Genomic DNA, 19,838 nt, shown 5'->3' with positions numbered 1-19,838 from the left:
AACATAATTAGCCCAACAACGTTTTGTCTCAATGAGCTTAATGCTCTTCAAAAATCCTAAAAGAGGGAACCAGCCAGCTTGATCTTTCCAACGATGGTGATCCTGGGGGGGAATAGAGGGCACGCTTTAATAATTCTTTTTTACGGTCCACGTCTAAGGATTATGGCAAGGCCGTCGCTTAATTATTCATGGTCGAGACACGGGCAAGCGTGACGATCGGTAGCTTCTCATTAGCTTCGGGCGCACTCTGTTCCTTTTTTATGCGCAAATTTTTTACGACTTGTTGTGCTGCACGCTGCCGAGCAGAAAATTGACTGACGTTCAGCACCGACCCACCGCACCGACGACCGGCTGCACGAGCCGTGTTCAATGGATGCTTTTTACCTTCTACTCTTTGCCCCCACAAAAGCTGCAGTTTGTCTCTTCGTGATACTGATATTCCGTTCAATTTGTCCGAAATTAAGCATTAACCGAAATTAATTTTTACTCATATAGGTATATACAATTCGTTAAAAATAAAATTTTTCTGTGTATTAAAATTAATTTAAGAAATACACGTGGTATTTCATTGGCCACGTAATCAGGCCAATTAAGATTTTTGAGGAGAATCGCATAAACACAGGAAATTGAAGATAAACTGAAAGTCGAAGCGAAACGCAAAGCATGTGATATTCAAAGGCAAGAAACGGAAGCTATGCTCGTCGTAAGAAAAGATACTCGTGCACAAACAAAGAAGGGAAATTCGTGTAAGCAAGCGAGCGAGCAAGTTTGGCAATTCCTCGTAACGTAGTGCCAATAATAAATTTGTAAAATAAACAGCCGCCGACCGTAGAGGCGAGGGAACGTGGGGCTCGTTGCAACGTTGGGCTGCATAATTGGAGTCGTTCGTTTAACTTTCGAACAGTTGGCGCTCAGCTAGCGAAACTTTCCCGATGCTGTTGGAAAGAAAAGAGAGAAGCAGAAATGGAAAAGGGAACGAAACAGAGGTGGAGAACCGCCGTCTGCCTGCCTGCCTGCTCGCCTGCATCACGTAATCGTGAAGTTCCCTCGGAAAATGCAAAAGCTGCCTTTTCTGCGAGCTTCCGTGCGTGCTTCGAGTCTGTCGCGACACGCTGATACGTAAATATAATCCGTCTATCGTCGGTTCAGCTAGTGAAATCCTGTTTCCTCGGTTTTTACATCTTTTTTCTGACGGAGACTCGGTTCGATGAACCCCCTCGCTCGGTTAACTTAAAAGCAAGAGTTACAGAAAAATATTGGTCGTCTAATTAGCTGGTTAGAGAAATTGCAGGGTACGAGAATTTCTACTTTCTTTTTTCCTAAATTACGAATAATTCATATTTTATTTCAATAATAAATAGAAGATATTACACCCTCGAACAATGTACTGAAAAGGCTAATTAAGAAAATTTGCTCCATTTCCATTCAAGTTGCTATTTCTAATTCTTTCGAAGTTGTTCCATGAAAGGAGAAGTCGCAATGACTTTATCTAGCTATTTAATCGTCACATGGATAGTACGTACCGGAAATCCGGTCCGCGTCTCTTGGTATCAGAGTTGAAACACCACCCACGCTCGCGTAGCAACGAAGCCTCGATACTCTTTCAGCATCCACTTTTCCTCCTTCCTATCGCGACAAGTGGGTATTTTCACGAGGTAGAACTTTTTTCGTCCATCTTTTAGTCGAATACGCGTGTCCTCTTTTCTCTTTTTCCGAGCTTCCGCTGGCCAGAGCCGAAAGCCATTTCTTTTATCTGCATATCCTTATCCACGCGGGCGCTGCTTAAAACCGCCACGTCTCCTTTTGCCTCACCACCGTTCCACGGTTTCTTCTTCAACAACGTTTCCGCGCGCGGTCGTTTCCATTCTCATTAGTCGAGCTTCATGCACAATGCAGTCACTCTCGTTCTGTGTTTCACGCCACCAGCTGCCTCCTTTCACTCTGTTTACTCTCTCTTTCCATAGGCTTTCTGCTAGAATTTCAGCAAGCTGTTGAAATGTCTCGATTCCTCTTCCCTTTTATCGACATCTTCGTTTCTAATTTTCGTATCGTCTCGATGGTAAAATCAGGTACGGTACGAATGATAAATGTTAATGGGTTAGACAGAACGTAAAAAATTGATTGGATGTTGGTAACATCAGTTGATAATAAAATTGTAGGCGTTTAGTAGAGGGGGAGAGGGTTTGGTCTCCCCGGACGCCTTTGAGATGGATCAGCGTTCTCGGTGGCGGTCGTCCGGCATGCAGGAGTTTGGAATTACGGTATGATGGGTGTCTGGGGCATGCATCTATGATAATCGTTACTTCCGGCCGTTGTACGTATCAATCGCGTGATTATTTGCAAGAGGGGAATCACCATTCTTTCCAGGCCCATTAACTCATCGAGCGGCTAATGCCGTATTCCTTTTAGCGAGCAGCAATTATCGAACGACGACAATTATACGAGTGAAACCGTTCGTTCGGCCAGCAGAGAGGCATAGTTCGCGACGAAAAGCCGGTAGAACGGATGGAAAGCCGCTTTAATACGCGTTTGCACGCGTCGCACGTGCCTATAGGCCGGATTGTTCCGTGTCGGGACAATCCCGCGCTATGGCGGGTGGCGCGGGGGCGGGGGTTGAAGTTCCAATAGCTGTCGAATTATTGGCGAACGATTAAAGCAATGTAAAGTCTGCCACCCCTCTCCTACCACCCCTTCGTCCCACGACGAATAATTTAAGCGTGCGATTGCTGGCGGGCAAATAATGTCCGTATGATAAACAACAGGCCCGCCGACGCAAGTTAATCGCTCCATTGTCTGATTGCGTGGACGTGCGTGAACGAATTCTATTGGTCCTCTCCGTGTTGAATATGTCTAAAGCTGCACCATTCTGACACTCAGCCCACGAATTTCTCTTCCATTAACGCGTCAAGTATGCTCGCGTGTTTGCGTATTGACCGATGCGCATAATGTGATCATCGTTGTCTCTTGCGTGCTTCGAATGGTTACCTTTGAGACCTATAGGTTAAAAGAATTCGGTATGACATTTCCCATCGTGACGGAGAAAAGGAAATGACACATAATGCTGATACTAATACACTGTCAGTAACAGCATAAAAGAGATAGGCCAAAAATCAATTTATTAAAATATAATTGTAACTTCTATTTTATCGTATGAGTAATGTAGGATAATTTCATATGTATATGAGATAGAATCCATAATGGGAAATCTATGAAACTTACAGATTGCAATTTGAATTATTTCATAAGTGCACTCGAACCATTCTGTTCAGACGGTCCATCGTTCAATTTACATTAATTCAACTTGTTACGCACAGTTAACCGATCGTTGGGAACATGTATTCAGAAGTTACATACCTACATAATCCATTTATCGAATCATTCGTTTTACATCAGACCTTGCAAACAATGTACCATATTGGTAATCGTACAACAATAAACGAATCAAATGGCAGGTTACAATAGGTGATGTTCAATTAACGAGGCGATATAATTTGTATTAGTTCATTCGGGTATACGTCGAATAATAATCGGGAAAATCAGTGAAAAGGGGTAACGATGTCGTCGATACCAGTGAAATGAATGATTTCATCGGGACTCGTTATCGTAGAAATTTCATTTAATGAATTGCTAATTAGATTGTCGTGTAGTTAACGGTCTCGACTTGCGACAAGCGCATTATGCAAATTGATTTATTGGACAATCGAAAATTAAACGAATTATATACCGTGACGTTCATTGAGGTCAAATAATTTAGTAGCTAACTTATCAATCAACAACTTACGATAAGAAATATCAAAGGTAGTATTAAATAGAATTATCAAAATTAATATACACTAAAGTACATTAAAACTCTAGGGTATCAATTCATAAATCACTATTAAATTAGTATTAAATTTTGGTTTATTAATGTATCAAAGAATTAAAGTTTCTAATTTCTAATGAATAATACTAATGGAAACTGCATAATAAATTAATCAATCTTGACAAAGTATAAACATTAAAAAAAAAAAAAAAAAAAACGATAGCCAAATCTACACTCAATCTACCAATTTCCCTGGCATAAGATTTTCCAGCACCCTTATCGTCGCTCCTCGACTAATGATCGAGTAAGCGTATTAATCAATGCGAACGCGTTTTCGCGAAATTATCCATCAACGATCAAACTCGACGAGAGACAAGCAATCTATCATCGCTGGCCTGCTCGAAGAGTCGTCGTTCTCTCAAGCATGATAACGATCCCCCGATTCAGGCTGACCCGTATAACGGATTATGAAAAGGAAATCCGACGTGCGGTCGTCCATCCAATCAGATCTACAAATAGGAATTAACGTTAAGCCACGTACAAACAATGCCCGGCCCCGATTGATTGACTTTTTGCTTGTCTACCCTGACTCGTGGGCGGTGTTTTCGCGTGTTCCGCGTTCCAGCATAGCTATGGTACTTACGGCCAGCATCGGGTAGGGGCAAACGGTAGCCCCCTTTTTTTGTAACGTAGCCACCCTAACAGGGGTGCCAGAGTCTAAGCGAGGTCCCCATCGGTTAGTGCAGTAGGGCGTGATAATCCTGCTAGAGAATGAGATCGCGCGCCATCGGATGAGATTTTCTCGAAAAGCACTAACTTCCGTCGGTTCTCCTTATCGGATTACCACTGGAATCCTGACGATTGAAATCTCCAAGCGTACTCGTCGATAGACGACTCTCGATACGTATTGAAAATAATGAAATCCCTTTTAGAATGCTGCGCTCTGTTAGAGAGTAAAGTATTCTCGTTTAATGTTTCATTTATTACTGTGATAAGAAAGAACCTTATTTTCGTTCTAAGCAATTGGTGATATAAGTTTTAAAGTGCCAAGTTTGGTTTATTTTAATAGTTGGGGTGAAAACTACCCGGGGTCCTTAGCTACTTACGCCGATGCCGATAATACTTTCACCTAGGACGTAAACCCTACGGTTCAGGGAGAAAGTGGTAGGACTTGAAGGAAACTACCGGCAACCCTCGAGATTCGCAGGAATACATATCTATTCCTTGGGAGCCGTTAGCTCGAGTATGACCCCCAAGGGAGGAGAACTCTCAGACTCATCCTGGCAAGCAACCTTCCACCCTCTCTTGTTCCATTCGATCGGTACTCTCTTCTCTTCCTTCATCCTTGTTACCTACACGCCATCCTTCGGATCTTTAACATCTCACCTTGCACGATCATTTAGAACACCTTCCCACTCACGTGTTTATCTTCTTTACGATCGCTGGAATAAGGCAATTTCGACGCGTTTATCAGAATTTATTGTGGCTGGATTACGTTCGCGTTTCCTGACATTAAATAAGATTGACTAGCTGGCTATTTTCTCATTTTTTTGTAATGGGATAGGATGATTGACTTTTAACAATGGAAATCAAATGTACGAAAGGCATTGAAGATGTATTTTTCAAAAATTATGGTAATTTAAATTATTTAAATGATAGTCATTATGATTGACAATTTTCTATTACTTATCAGTGTGACTTTAAATACATAAGCTCTTTTTGCTTGAAATTGATATTATTCTATCTTAATTTTTTTTCTTTGGTGAGACGGAGATTCAGCCAAGAAATTTGCAACTTTCCATTTCACTTGCTGACTCTTCCTACGTTATTCTCAGATCGTTTCTACCTTTCATCCTTTCAATCGACTCATCTCTTTCTTTGAGCCTGCGGGTCTGCGAATTGACTTTGGTCCCGCTTTAAGGGTGGTCGTTTGAATCGATAAGCAACCTCTCTCTATTTTAGACCGCCTATCGAGAGATGAAATTGAATTTGATTAAAGGATTCGATTAATGTTTACCGACATTTTCTATCTCTCTTTTTTTTTACTATCGGCTTCTTTGAGTTCTTGCTTTGACGTTCTGGCTCGATAGATCATTAACCATAATTTTTATAAAATATACTTCTTATATCTGTAATAAATTCGAAACTCTTTTCTATGTAAATTTCAAATTTTTTAATTTGTGAATTTGAAAATTTGATATTAACTTCACCCCATCAGTGCATTGTATAAATGTTGTATATCCGGGTTACAATTGACCCTATTTTCTCGTTGGTCGTAACTAGATTCAGTTTCTATGTACCCAGTGTGGTAATCAGACACGCATACAGCGAAAGAGGACAAGAGAGAAGTTCGTTAACAAGTCGAGTCCACCCTTTACAAGCTGAAGACCATTGTTTCGAAGTCCCGAGGACAAGAAAGTCGTGTTCGTTATGCTGGATAAAGATGATACGCGACATCGACCACACGTAACACGACACTCGTACATCATACATATTAACCAAGCTTGTTCACGATGTTGGACAAATTAGTATTGCGTTTTTTCTTCTCTGTCCCGTATCATTTTGCCCTCTCTTTTTGTCCATCCTCTATCCGCTTACCTTCCACCCACGTCCGACAATTCCACCACCAACATTCCATAACACGTTCTCTCGTAAGCTGATCAACGTTTTACTTGCAGGATAATAATGAGATCTTGATTGTTTCTCATTTGCAACAAAGGGGATTCGTTTATTTTGAATTATTTGTATATTATTAGGATTTTGACTGTTCTTGGGCAATTCTTTTTTCAGAAATACTAATTATGGGGGAATGGTGTTAGAGTTGAAACTGCTTTTAAATTAGCTTAAAGAAAAGTGTACGAGTTATCTTAATTACGAATTTGAGTTAATTAAATTTTTCAAATATTCAGGACAACAGTCCAATTTTACTCAATTGTATGAAACACCTTGAATGGTAATGAATTACTGCGCGAGTACTTGCGAGAAAGCTCCTGTCGGTGTCCCTCTGGTGGTGAATTCGGTAACTACCGCGATAACAGCTTTAATCGCTGTGTCAGTATTGCTAAAAACATCTACGGTATCACTGATCTTTGCCAGAATGTAATTCTAACATGAAAATCCGTGGAATCTCGGATTCCCGGGCACGTTTTACCGGGAGAAACTCGAAAACGCGGAGAATAGAAGCCGCCCTGTTATTGTCAGTGCAAGAGCAGCCCAGTGCGGCTAACTTCCGGCCAATGAAATTGAACGGAATAACGCGCGATGCTGGACGTTTCCTTTGTTCGTACGAATTTTATCGTGGACCCGTGTCCACTTGTGTCGTACGTAGTTTCGTTACCCTTCGCCGACATTACCATATTCGTCGCGTACCCGCTTTAATATTGCTTTGCCTCGCGGAATTACTTCGTAGCTCGTTGCGGTACGGTAATCCTGCACGTACACCCGTACTATGTCGCGTCGAAGCACCGAATTAAGCGAAGCCCGGCGTCCAGAGACGATCAAAGTTACGACGTCGTTACACGGATCTACGTACCACCCACGCAGGACACGTTAATGGTAATTGCATCGATGGATGCCTATCCGTGTTAATTTATTGGCCACCGATACCCAGCCAGAGCCAGCTACTTTGATGATTGCTGATGACGATACGTGATATCTGATGCTGCTACATTTCCAGGATCAATGCTGAAGCACACTATAGGACCTTCCTCCACCTGGGGGATATGGGACTTAATAACGATGCCCGTTTATTTTCCCCCCTTTCCATTCGTCGAGTCTTTCGAAAGGCTGGAAAATTCGCGGCGAGCCAAAGTAATTCGGCTTGCGCATCTTTTGGCAGACGGGCCAACACACTGGCCCGTTCGATGTTTCTGCGAAGGCAGAGGAATCGAGAGAGAAACGATAGGACGTAACTCAGACGATGCTTCGGCTATCTACACCGGTAGATCTGGCATTCAACAATAAGAGCAACGCCCACTCACACTCTCGTGTCTGCAGCGAGGTTGTTGCGGCCGCGGAGCGTGCACGGTTGGGGAGACAGGTAGATCCCGCACCCACATAAACACGCGTCCAGGGGTGGATCGCGCACAATTACCTATTGTCTGATACAGAAATTTATGTGTGGATAGGCGATGGGACCCACGTAACTAACGGACGGTCAGAGATCCACTAAATCGAAAGGGCCGCAAACAGCAGGCGCCTAAAGGTGCGTATTCACTGGCAAACGATTCGCTGACAGTTTTTACGAGAAGTCGCGAATGACCCATTAGTTTTCGCTATAAGGATAGATATAGGAGGAGGGTCTCCCATTTTCTTTTGAGAAGCCTGCCATACTCGATGCTGTAGGATAGAAAGCAGTTTAAAAATTCTTCACAAAAATTTTACGATGATTTTATTTAAACATCAAACTCACCAATAGGGACGCACCTTTAGACCAGGCAGATAAGCGCGAGGGAGAATAAATCAGGGACGTGCTTTGTGATCTGGAACCACCGCCTTACAAGAGCCAGTGCACCAGCTAGTTGTATGCAAAAGATCCGTATATACATAGTTCCTTGTAACCACGTGAGTAAAAAGAAGAAAAGAGATCGATCACCCTAGTTTCCTTCCTTTCCTCACGATCCATTGGTCCTCTTCGCGCGAACGGATTGCACGAGAATGTCGACGACTATTGGAAAGTGATTGGGGGATTTTATGGGCGCTTTGAAGTTAGGTTATCGTTTATAGGAATCCTGATGGATCGGGTTGGTTTGATGACGGTAAACGAATCAATAATCCAAAAGCATATTTTTGTACAATCGTGAATCCAACTGGGAACCTAATCTAAACAATGGGTTTTATTTGGGAAAATAGGAAGCGATTAGTGAATATTATTGAAATACATCACTTCGTCACCCAGTGTTAATAATCTAAGCCAACTAACACCAGTTATATCTATACAAAGCTGTTCGCATAGGTGAACGTGAATACGAAGTTTCCTCGACTACAGAAATTTGACGATGGAAGCACCGCAATTTCCGGCTCACCTCTGCTTCACGAGATCAGAAATTCCTTGAACGCAACGGGATGCGAAATTCATTACGATCAGTCTTCTCCTTAATTAAATAAGCTGATTGAAGTTCACGAATCACTTTTACCTGGATTTCAATAATTCTGAAGATGACGGGACCTGCATTCTGCTTCAAATTAGGGGCGCGTTATCAATGTACCATGGAATATTTGAACTGCCTATAACAATTAACGTTGTTAATCTAATTGATGGAAGAAAACTGAAATTATAATTAAATTGGGGAAATACTGAAATTTTTAATTTCAGATTTTGAAAGATCTTGAGTTTTTGAATTTGGATAGCTTGAAATTTTAAAATTCTGAAATTCTTGATAAATGTCTCCTTTCGAAAGGTTAACCGCGAAATTCGTTGAGAAACGGTCAGTAATTTTTCTAAAGTGGTGGACACTCATGGTTGCGTCCCATTTATGTGGCAAAGGGGGGAAAAACTGTTATGGTCGTGGCGTAACGTTGGCCAAACAAGCATCGCCAGCAGGTGCATTAAAACGGCGGCATAGGAATGGAAAGCAGCAACAGCCGTCCCTTATTTACTCGTGTGGCCTGGGTAGGCACTTAGTATTGTGATACTGTCGGGGTAAATAAAAAGCAGCGGCAGGGGATGCGAACAGTTCAAAGGGCGAAGTTTAAACACGTACGGTCAGGGCCAGCGACAAATCAAGAGTAGTGCTATAAAATGCGTAATAGTATTTTTTTCGTGGGAATTATTTATTAATTTTCCAATTCGAAAATTTTGAATTGTAGAAATTTCAGAATTTTTAATTTTCAAATTCGGGAATTGACTATCCATCAGTGTCCATCGACACGCACCAATCGCCTTCGCGATCGCAATTGTCCACCCACCGATCTTACAATTGTTAGATACAATTAAGATCCACGTGTCACGCGTGATTCCATTTCCTTCCGCGACCTGAACCATTTACCACGGAACGCTATAAGCAGAGCGTAGATTTATGTAAATTCAGGAGTCAACACGAGGCTCGATAAATCTCGATAATCGGGTCGATAGTTCACACGTGTCCGAATACTGGTACAGATAAGTCACGTAAGCACACTTGGGATTTGCTTGAACGGATATCACGTGCTCCGCTCGTCCGATGGCCCTAATCCTTCTTATCGATCCGCTTGGACGATCTTTAGACATTTTTCTTCAGCTAATTGAAAATTCCAAACAGCTTTGATTTATCTGCTTAAAATAGATTTCGATCGTGTCCTGGATACCTCTTATCTACGTATTTCGAAACAGAGAGGATCTGATTTTACTGGCCTACCCTCTGGCGTTTCGTAATCGATTATACAGTGGTGAATGATAACTCGACTACGTTATTAACCCAATTTGAAATATGGACACGGAAATTATATAGTATTGACGGGTAAGTCTGTTGGACACGAGTGGAACACAAATATCCTACCTGGTTCAACTATCGTTTGAAGTAGACTGTTTTTGTTGATATAATGTCACATTGAAATTAATTAATTTACGTCAAGTATTTTACCCATTTAAATTCAACTTTAACGATGGTAAAATTCGGACTGTTTTCTGGAGTGGATCAATTTCCTTAGCTTTAATAACAGTATCAAAGTAAAGCAATATTAAAATTCCAAAAATTTTACATTTTAACCAGTTGGTTAGAATAACAGTGATAGATCAAAAAGTTTACGGTGGTAGAAAGCTAGTTTATCAATGAAATAAGGGCTCATTATTGGATTCCCCGATAGCCAGGGAAAACTCAGAATTTATGTACATTATCGTTGGAATAAGTTTCCTAATTGCGACCACAGCTCGACTCGAATTGTAATTGCTGTTTGCAAATTTATCGTTCCACTTCCGGATCCGATAAAGTAGCAAATTTAAGAGTTTCGATCGGGACGCATAACCGTTCAAACGATCCAGCGACATTGCGAAATCTCATTTTCTAATTGCTCGGAAAACCTTCTCTTCTCCCAAGATTCAATTAATAATACTTACTTTAATTAATAACACTCCGCGTAACGAACTCACCTTCTAATTAATATCGTTCATTGATTCGATCAAAGCAATTAGCCCGATATCGAGGATTGCCAATCGATGTGGTTGCCGATTCGATGAACTTTCAATGCCATTCGAACCTATCGCTCGTTAATGGTGAAAATTATTTAGGGATGATCATCACGCGATATCGCGTGCTCGATGGTCAAAGTTAAATCAAAGTTAAATAATCCTAAATCAAACGCAAATATAATAATAATAAAAATTATGAAATTATCTTATGCCGAAAGAATACCAAAAGGCTTTGATCATTTGTAACCCCTTATTATCCGCTGTAACGTTAATTACTCCCATTATCACGGTGCAATAAATTTCACGGATACAATGGTTTCGAGAATTAGTTTATTAAGAAAAACGAGAAGGTACGGAGGGCGGTAAAACGCGTGATGGTGAAATACGCGTGGAGTTTGAGCAGCATAAAGGTCGTGGCGGGCATAAAGTCGTACGTTATCGGTAACGCAATTTGTGGGACGCATAATGTTGCTTTTATGCGGTGCTACGCACCGTGTATACACGTGGTGCGTACGCGTTATGCGGCAACGCCTGTGATAAAGGCGTCTGTGCAGATAGATAAACGTTTGTTCCATCCTCCGTTAATTACCCGCTACGTTATTTATCACGCTCCTGTGTATGATGCAAGGGGTCAGAACGAGTACAGCCCAACCGCCGCGCCGCGCCGCGCCGTTCGATTGTCCGCCTCCGTTCTATTACTTTAGTGGTGTTCTTCATAATTGATACGGTTCATCGAACCTTGATTCTCAATTAATATTAACGCCAATTGCTAGTGGAAATGTGAGTGGATGAGGTATGGACAGTGGACGAAAGTAGACTAATAGTGAACCGATGGCGTTGGATAGTGAAAAGATGTAGATTGGTTCGATTAAACAACCTAATGGTAGCACAAAACCATCTATGGAATTAAATTTGGATACCCGAAGAATAATCAAACACGTAAGAGTCAACCACATAATGGTTTCAAAAAACCATCTATAAAAGTAAATTTAAACTTTGATCCACATTGCACTAACAATAAAAAAATATAATTGAATCGTGGCAAAAGTAATCTCGAAGCAGAACCATTCCTGTTTTTCTATTATCCATCAACCTCAAATGGATTCGTCGAAACAATTTGAAAAATGTCCCTTAAAAATCCTGCAATCGGTCGCGACAGTAGCTCGCAATAACGGTGTATCGTGCAATGGAAAACGGATCACCATTCGAACAGTGGGGCCAGTGTTTGTTTTTTAATCCAGGCCCGTCGATCGACCGCAACGGAGAAGCTTATGAAAGCCGTGGCGAGTTAAAACAAGCGAGCGGATCCTGTGCGAATCCACGGGCCATCGATCAGCTGTACAGAAACACGGGAAGCTGAAACGATCGGGCAGAAATTTACGACGTAACGTGAAAATCGTTTCGCAGTTGGTCAAGCGACCCGAGCCTTCCGGCATTTCATCCCATCACGTTCTATCCTCGCATAAAATATGAGCCGACCGTATGTAAAGAATCATCGAAGTATCAACTATTATAGCTACTCATAGGAGTTTCTGGAATTTTGAAATTTTAACATTTTTCAATTCTAAGATTTAGTAGATAACATTTTTCAGAGTGAATATACCAATAACTACTAAGAAATATTCCTAGCAAAGAAAAATTACTTTCTAATTTTCTATGCATTCTTGACTTTCTCCCTCCACGATAATAAGGAAACCTAGAAAGAAAAATACGCAGCAGGTTTAACTACCTTTCGCATACAACTACAAAATGATTTTTTTAAACAGCCTAATAATAGCCAAACGCCGCTATTCATCAGATTAAAATTTTATCCCATACAAGTATATATGTATGTACTCAGATACACGATGGTTGAAAAAGATCGATGTGTTTCCACTTACCGCAAAAGTGTGCTAATACAAGTTGACCTATTGCGTTTACACATGTCGACGTTAACGGTTACGGTAAACGGGTTACACAATCTTATGCATACTTTCTTCCGGCTTTAGTCCACTCGTTAAGTGACACTGACAACAGTTGCACGAAGAAAAAGTTTCTGTCCACTTTGTACTCTCGTGTACCTACACAACTGTTATACTATCCACACAAATGTGATTGATCTATCAACAACACGTCTGATACTGCCAATTAATTAACTTTGGACAGAAACATTTTTTTATAAAAATTTCAAATTTTCAAATTCAGATATTTAAGCAGAAATTTAGAAATAAAAATGTTAAATTTTGTATTTTGTCTGCACAGAAGGCAGTTAATCTCCCTGCAATATTATGACAAATTCTTCTACGAAAAAGCTTTGACTCATCACGGACACGTAAGACCCCAGTTCTCGAAAGCACGAACAAAAGTCACGTTTTACAATGTTCCTTGTCCCATGCGCGTGCAGGCATTTACCAAATGTATTCAGAAGTTTACAAGATCTCTATTACGTCAGAGCAGGGGTCCCAGGTTCCATTACAATTACCCGTTTGAATTTTCAATTCGGATTGCGTTACGCGATGTCGTTCGCATTTTTAAGATACGAGATCTCTGGGAGAAGAATTTCTCGTCGGCGAAGAAAAAGCAACGTTGCATTGGTATCTTCGACGGGTCACCATGTAAGGAATAACGTTTGATGTTTGCCCGCTGACGGGTGTTTAGAGAAAATTATAGGTTTCTTGCGTTCGCCAGGGTACGGCATTCACCTGGATGAGTGTCGACTGTGTAAGGCGTGCTTCGAATATCGATCTAGAGTCAACGGTCAGTCGGTACTTCTACTCGTTCTTCGTGAACAGGACATATTCCATTTCTTATGTTCTTTTCCACAGCTGCTGGGAATAGATTCCTTTGAGTTTTTCGAAATCTAGAACTTTATAATTTTGTAATTTTGAAATTCTGGAATTTTTTCAAAATGGACGATCTGGGTCGAAGATGATCTGAATGCACTTCTTGTAAAAATCGAATCGTAAAAGAACACGTTCGAAGTGTATGAATTGAAGAGTTGTGCTGTCTGCAATTTTTATGACTCTCGACGAATGCCAGACGCGCTCGTAAAAGTCTTCATTAGATGTCCGAGTGCCTGCAGACTTATTTGAACTGTGAGACATGTTAAGATGTAAATGAAGACGTTAAGCTGTTTAAAAAATTCCTAATTGAAAATATTTGTTTTAAAAATGAACAAACTTCTATAAATAAACGATTGCTGTCGTTATGGTTGTTCTACATATGTTGATATTAGCTAATTATTTGCGCTTAAATGGTAAACAAAGGTACTATAGAGAACCGTGTGAATCGATGTTCACGGTAATGGCTCCCTAATAAAAAAAAACGAACAAAATGGATACTTGACGCTGAGCTGCATCAAAGAGCCGGATCAGGTTAGTCAGACGGCTACCCTTTAAAGTCAAATAGCTCGGGAAGAGGTCAAGCATGAAAAACGCGTAAATGACACCTCTCTTGCTCAAACATCCTAATTTCTGAAACGGGAAAAAATGCGGAGCTCGTAAAAATCTTCAAGTGCGTTACAAAGTTTGCAGTAAAAAATGAAGATGAAAAAGTTGCTATAAAAAGAAATTGGATACTTTTTTCATAAGCTTCACTCAAGGATTTAAGTTTTATTTTTAGGATTTATTTTATTTTTAATTCAAATATTTTCCCGGGGTTTTCCATACTCGGTACTGTACACTCGTTTCATTGCAAGACGATTCAAATGTTCCGTGTAACTTACCAGGAGGATTCTAAGAAGGTTCCCATCCAATTTCCCGATGAAGGGAAACGTCTATTGTCCTATCCACGGCGCAATCTTTTTACCTGTGATATAATCTCGGATAACGTGTTCGCCATAGATGCTGTTGGAAAGGGAGAGAATGGACGTAGAGGAGAACTCGTTTACCTCGTAACCCCGTCAAGTCGTAGCTATTCGCACAAGCCAGCAGGGAAAATCGATAGGATGCCGTGCCTTGTCGTGCGAGTTGTATGCTGAACGACCTGTTTCATAGGTATCCACCCTCCTCTTCGTCATCCCTCCTCAGTCAAATATGGCATTAGATAATCAGGCGATACCGATACGTTCTTATCGAATAGCTCTGTTATTTCATGGTGTCATGAGAAACGCTCGTTCAGCCTGGGTCATTCCCATTTAGCGAAGTGATCCTAACTGTCCAAACGAACATTTCATTGATAGTCTTAATACTAAATGGCTGGTTGGTAGTTGTATCGAACGTTGACTGATCTCGAGACACAGAAAGTCTGATAAATAAGATCACTAAAAATGACATCTAAGAAATCCTAAAGAACATTTAATTGTTCCAAGAAATTAAATTACTTGTCTGTTGTTGCAGCATTTTAACTAAATGACCGTAAGAAAATTAATTCTTTCAATTTTCTTTCCTTCATCTTACTACCAGTTTTATACAAGTCTGGACACGACACAGAGACACTGTATAAATTCCATCTAATGTTAAGAGGTTCGCGTGTATTCATAAAGTTCAAACATAAATGCTGTTCTAAGAATACCCTTAATATGTGACTTGACGCAGGCCCTAATGCACTATGCACTATGCATTTCTATGCAGCCGTGTAGGTGTCGTTATGCAACCAAGTGTCGTGACATCGCGTTAGAACGATCCGACACGCGCAGATAAAACGTTTATTAAACACTATCCAGTAACGGGCACGGGGCTTTTTCATTGGCGTGGTAAAACAACGTGAAGCATCGATACGCAAAGAATAAAAAAATAAGTATTTCATTTAAAAATGTTTAGAAAAAAAATTTTTCTCAGGAGTTTTTAGGGACCCTTCAGCGATCTTCTAAATTTAAGGAAATCAAACAAGGATGTCGCTTTATGGAGATCAACGATAAATTAATTTAACTCGAATTCGATGAAATCGAAGTGTGTACAAAGGGTTGAAACAGCGTGAGAAGGCGAACAGAGACGAGGCGTGAAACAATCTATTCCACACGGATACTCGTTGGCCAAAACACTTTGTATTTTCCGGTGGTGGCCGGCATTCTCGTCGAATTTCACGTATCCATAATACATTATCGAGTTACCCATAGGGGAATATTGTGGCCACCATAGAGACTCCTGCGATCATATATCCGTCGTTTTCTATGCGCGTATACGTGCACGTGCGTGAACGATTGTAAATTTTCTTCCTAACCTCGAACGTGGATTGTGTTAACCCACATAATTCCATCATCGTTCCCATGATACCGCAACAACGCGAGCGTACGCGAGAATCTATAATTCCATTAACGCGGACACGGACAATAGTATTTCATTAACGCATCGTGCAAAGTGACAGCAACAGAGACAAGTCAATCCTGATCATAGACACTGATTCAAATTCTACTTAATCTTTCAATATTGCACATCTTTCGCTTATTACATTTTATACTATTTTTTTTAGATGTTATTTTCATAAGTAGCTATAGTCTTTTGTAAAAATCTTGATACATTCTATGAATGGACCATTTTGAAACAAGCAATTAGGTATCAAAGGGCTTTTCTCTAAATTGAAATCCAATAGAAAAACCTGATGATTAGATGAAAATTACAAAGAATTTGATCAATAGATTGAATCCATCAAGAATAATAACGTTGTAAACCTAATTACAAAAGACTGTCCTTGTTGTATAATGATCGTACCTCCTTTTAATAATACACTGCATTACACTGGTCCCCTTTCATGAGCACCGAGAACGGTAGTAAAAAAAAATTACTTGAAAACTCGTCGAGTGGTTGGGGGTAGTCACAAACTCGATGCATTACACGCAGACCATAATTAAATGTCGAGCAACTCATCACTGATGGACACGCCTAATTTCATTGCCTGCCATAACTTCATTAATAATTTACCTCCCTTTCAGCTTGCCTCTGCTATCCTCTTTGCCGACGTTAATTGTAGTTCAAAAGATTTTTCACTGTCGTTCGATAATGCCACCATCCAGACAGAACTATTCTGTATAAAAAATTCAACGACTTTAGGTAATTCTTCCATTTGCCAAGGGGCAAATCTGTCACCCCTTTTTCGTGTAAATGGTATCTGTGGTGAGGGATCGTTTAATTAATAGGCAAAAATATGAAGAAGTTAGGGTTATTTTAGTAATATTAAATATTTATTATAGAACGTCTTTCCCAAACGCTAGAAATTATCCAGAGCTTGCCGTATAATAATGTCACAATTATATAAAACGCAATGAAATTTCTTGCAATTGCGTTGAGGTTCAATAAAGTGTCAACCACTTTGCAAGAGTAACAAGAGACATCCTTCAGAAGGATGCAGGCCATCGTGACATCTCGGTGTCCATTTACCAAAGAGCCAGGAACGCGTTGTTGCATTAAGGTTCGCAGGGTATCAGCAGAAGGTGGCAAAACAATTCCAACGTCACGCACACTTGGACAAACATGAAGGAAACACGAGACATCCTGATCGCTCCCTTTACCCTAGGGAAACGTACAAATATTCTTTTCAGCTTCCTCCTCTATTGCGTCATCGAGTTTCTTTCGGTCAGGATGAACCCTGCTGACACTGTCTCCATGAGATTTCTTCAGCGTTTTTGTCACGAGGTTAAACCTCTACCAGAGAGAAGACTAATCGATCCCACGGGTGACCGCGAAGTGTCCAGAAACAGAACAGATGTTCTTGGCTGATGAGCGAACAGGAAAATACGCTTTTAATAGCTGCGAAAGCTATATCTGCCCAAAGTGCTCGATTCTTTTTGGTCGTGTCACATATTTTTGTAAGACTTCGTTTAATTACTACAGGTTCTTCTTAAAGTAGGTCAGGCACGTGATCAAGTGCGTTCAATGTTACAGCTAGAAGTTTCCTCTAGGGTGGTTCAGGTTTCTTAGCTTTCCCAACCGCATCAAATGTTTAATATTCTCTAATTTAAACTTAACTCTAATACTATTTAATTTCACCTAATAAGAACATTATTTTTAATTGCATTACAGGTTGCATTTAGACGAAAATATTTATTTCTATTAAGATAAGATTTTAAGAAAGGATTTTAGAATTTTAAAATCTGTAAAATAATAGGATCTTGGAATATGGAAAATTATCTTGAAATTATAAAATCTGAAGAATTTTTAAATTTTCAAATTGTATCCAATGTATGAAATATAATAATCTCAGCATTTTTTATAACAAAATGAATATCAACAGAACAAAAGCCACTTTTTAATACGAAAGAAGGACAGAATATTCAAAGAATGTTTTTTATTAACCATTTTTCAGGGAAGGGACGGCTCTACCCGGCCTATAGTTTGAGCGGCAGCGAGGGTGAGGAAAATTCGCCAAGTCTGCGAAGTCGCACTTCCGCCTACCCTCCAAACAATCACCAGACCACGCAGTCGCACCTCAATCACTACAACGCCAGTCAGCATAAACAACGTGCCTATCAACAGCAACAACAGCATCCCCTGTATCATATGCCCAGCAGTGGGGCTGGACTCAGTGACACACCGACTTCCGGAAACGCGTCTGACGAAACGCTCACCGACAGTGACCTAATCACCGTTGCTCGGGATTCTGCTCTCCTTGTCCATAACGGTAAGTACATACTCCAGCACACGAATTATGTTAAATGATATTATTAAAAAACCATGGGAATAGGTAGGAGATTTCGCCAATTAGGGAAAATTTTATTTAATATTCATCTTATTAAACTTGGAATTCTGAAACTTAAAAATTTGGATTTTAAAGCAATGAAATTTTGATATCCGATATTCGATATCTTCCAATTTTGAAATTTCATTATTGAATTATGGGCTAAGGAAATTTTGAAATTTAGTCATTGATTAAGTCTCCAAATAGATTGAGAAAAACTGTGCTAAAAATCAATCCAGCCCTCATTATTGTACCTTAACGCAAGGTAATAAAAGGCCACCTTCTTTGGTGATAATCCTCGCACGAAGTTGGTCATTCGCAATAACGTGAAATCGTGTCCCTACATTACTCAAACATGATGGATGGTGTTGCTCGAAATGAGGTGTGAGGCCACACACGGGGCTTTGTCCAGAGACGGAGGTTATCGGCACACCAGCTTGTCAAGGATGACGTATCGTTGCGAAGGTATACACGTGGTATTTCATAGGCAACCTGTGCAACTGCAGCAGCAGCAGCAGCATCTGAAAACCCCTTAGCTTCTTCATCGAACCGGACACTTGCTTCTGAAAGCGACAGAGGACGAGTTAATCGTGTCAGTTTGTCGCTTGAACTTACTCGACAATTTTATCCTGCGTGTAAGTAGCTTCAGCCAGGAGCTTCAACGAACAAATAAAATTGGCCACGGTCCATCAGAAGGAAATGGAGTTGTTTTAACGAAGATTGATAGCGAGAGAATGAAAACATTGAGGAAGGCAATCTTTCAGATAACACTCACGAACACTGTGCTCTATGCTGATGATGGTAGAACAGGGTTATCATCTATCATTGCAAGAAGTTCTAATGAATGACGGAAGACGTTATTGTTAATCCGTGGCAATTCGACACACATGGCGGTTACGTTCGATATAATCGTGAAACGCACCCTCTACTCGCCGATGACTCTTTGCTTTCCACTGTCATGCTAATCCATTGCAGTACATAATTGCCGATTTATGCACGACGCGAGTGAGCCCCACGAGCACAATGCGTGCACATCGTATCCCGAGGGTTGGAATTACTTATACACGGAGAAACGAACTCACCAGTTTGATGGATGATATTGATATATAGTCTAGGTCAAAAATAAGGGATCATCTCGTTCGAAATTACGCTTCTTTGTGCAGTTCCAAAGATATATTATGGCAATTTACTATTAGTTTGTTAATTTTTCACTTTTAACTGAAATTTCACCTAAGCAATATGGCTGCCACCCCTGCCCAAGATAGAAGTTCGGGCTCCGCGTTACTTTCCCAGTCTTTGAGACTTGCTAGACGAGAGTCATTGTGATTCAGCTGAAATCTT

At 40.5% G+C, this 19,838-nt stretch overlaps 1 protein-coding gene across 3 annotated transcripts in view; it reads left to right on the top strand.

The window, feature by feature from the left end:
• Positions 1-19,838, top strand: part of LOC114879610 (teneurin-m) — a 237,706-nt gene that overhangs the window by 47,004 nt on the left and 170,864 nt on the right. For all 3 annotated transcript variants that reach the window (XM_046285253.1, XM_046285251.1, XM_046285252.1), the window contains exon 2: positions 18,126-18,440. In XM_046285253.1, coding sequence (XP_046141209.1) covers positions 18,126-18,440 — 315 coding nt within the window. The remainder of the gene's footprint in view (positions 1-18,125; positions 18,441-19,838) is intronic.

Source organism: Osmia bicornis, chromosome 3, assembly GCF_907164935.1.
Source record: "Osmia bicornis bicornis chromosome 3, iOsmBic2.1, whole genome shotgun sequence".
Taxonomy (NCBI): domain Eukaryota; kingdom Metazoa; phylum Arthropoda; class Insecta; order Hymenoptera; family Megachilidae; genus Osmia; species Osmia bicornis.
The sequence above is the reverse complement of the archived record's forward strand: the minus strand, read 5'-3'. Positions and strand labels throughout refer to the sequence as shown.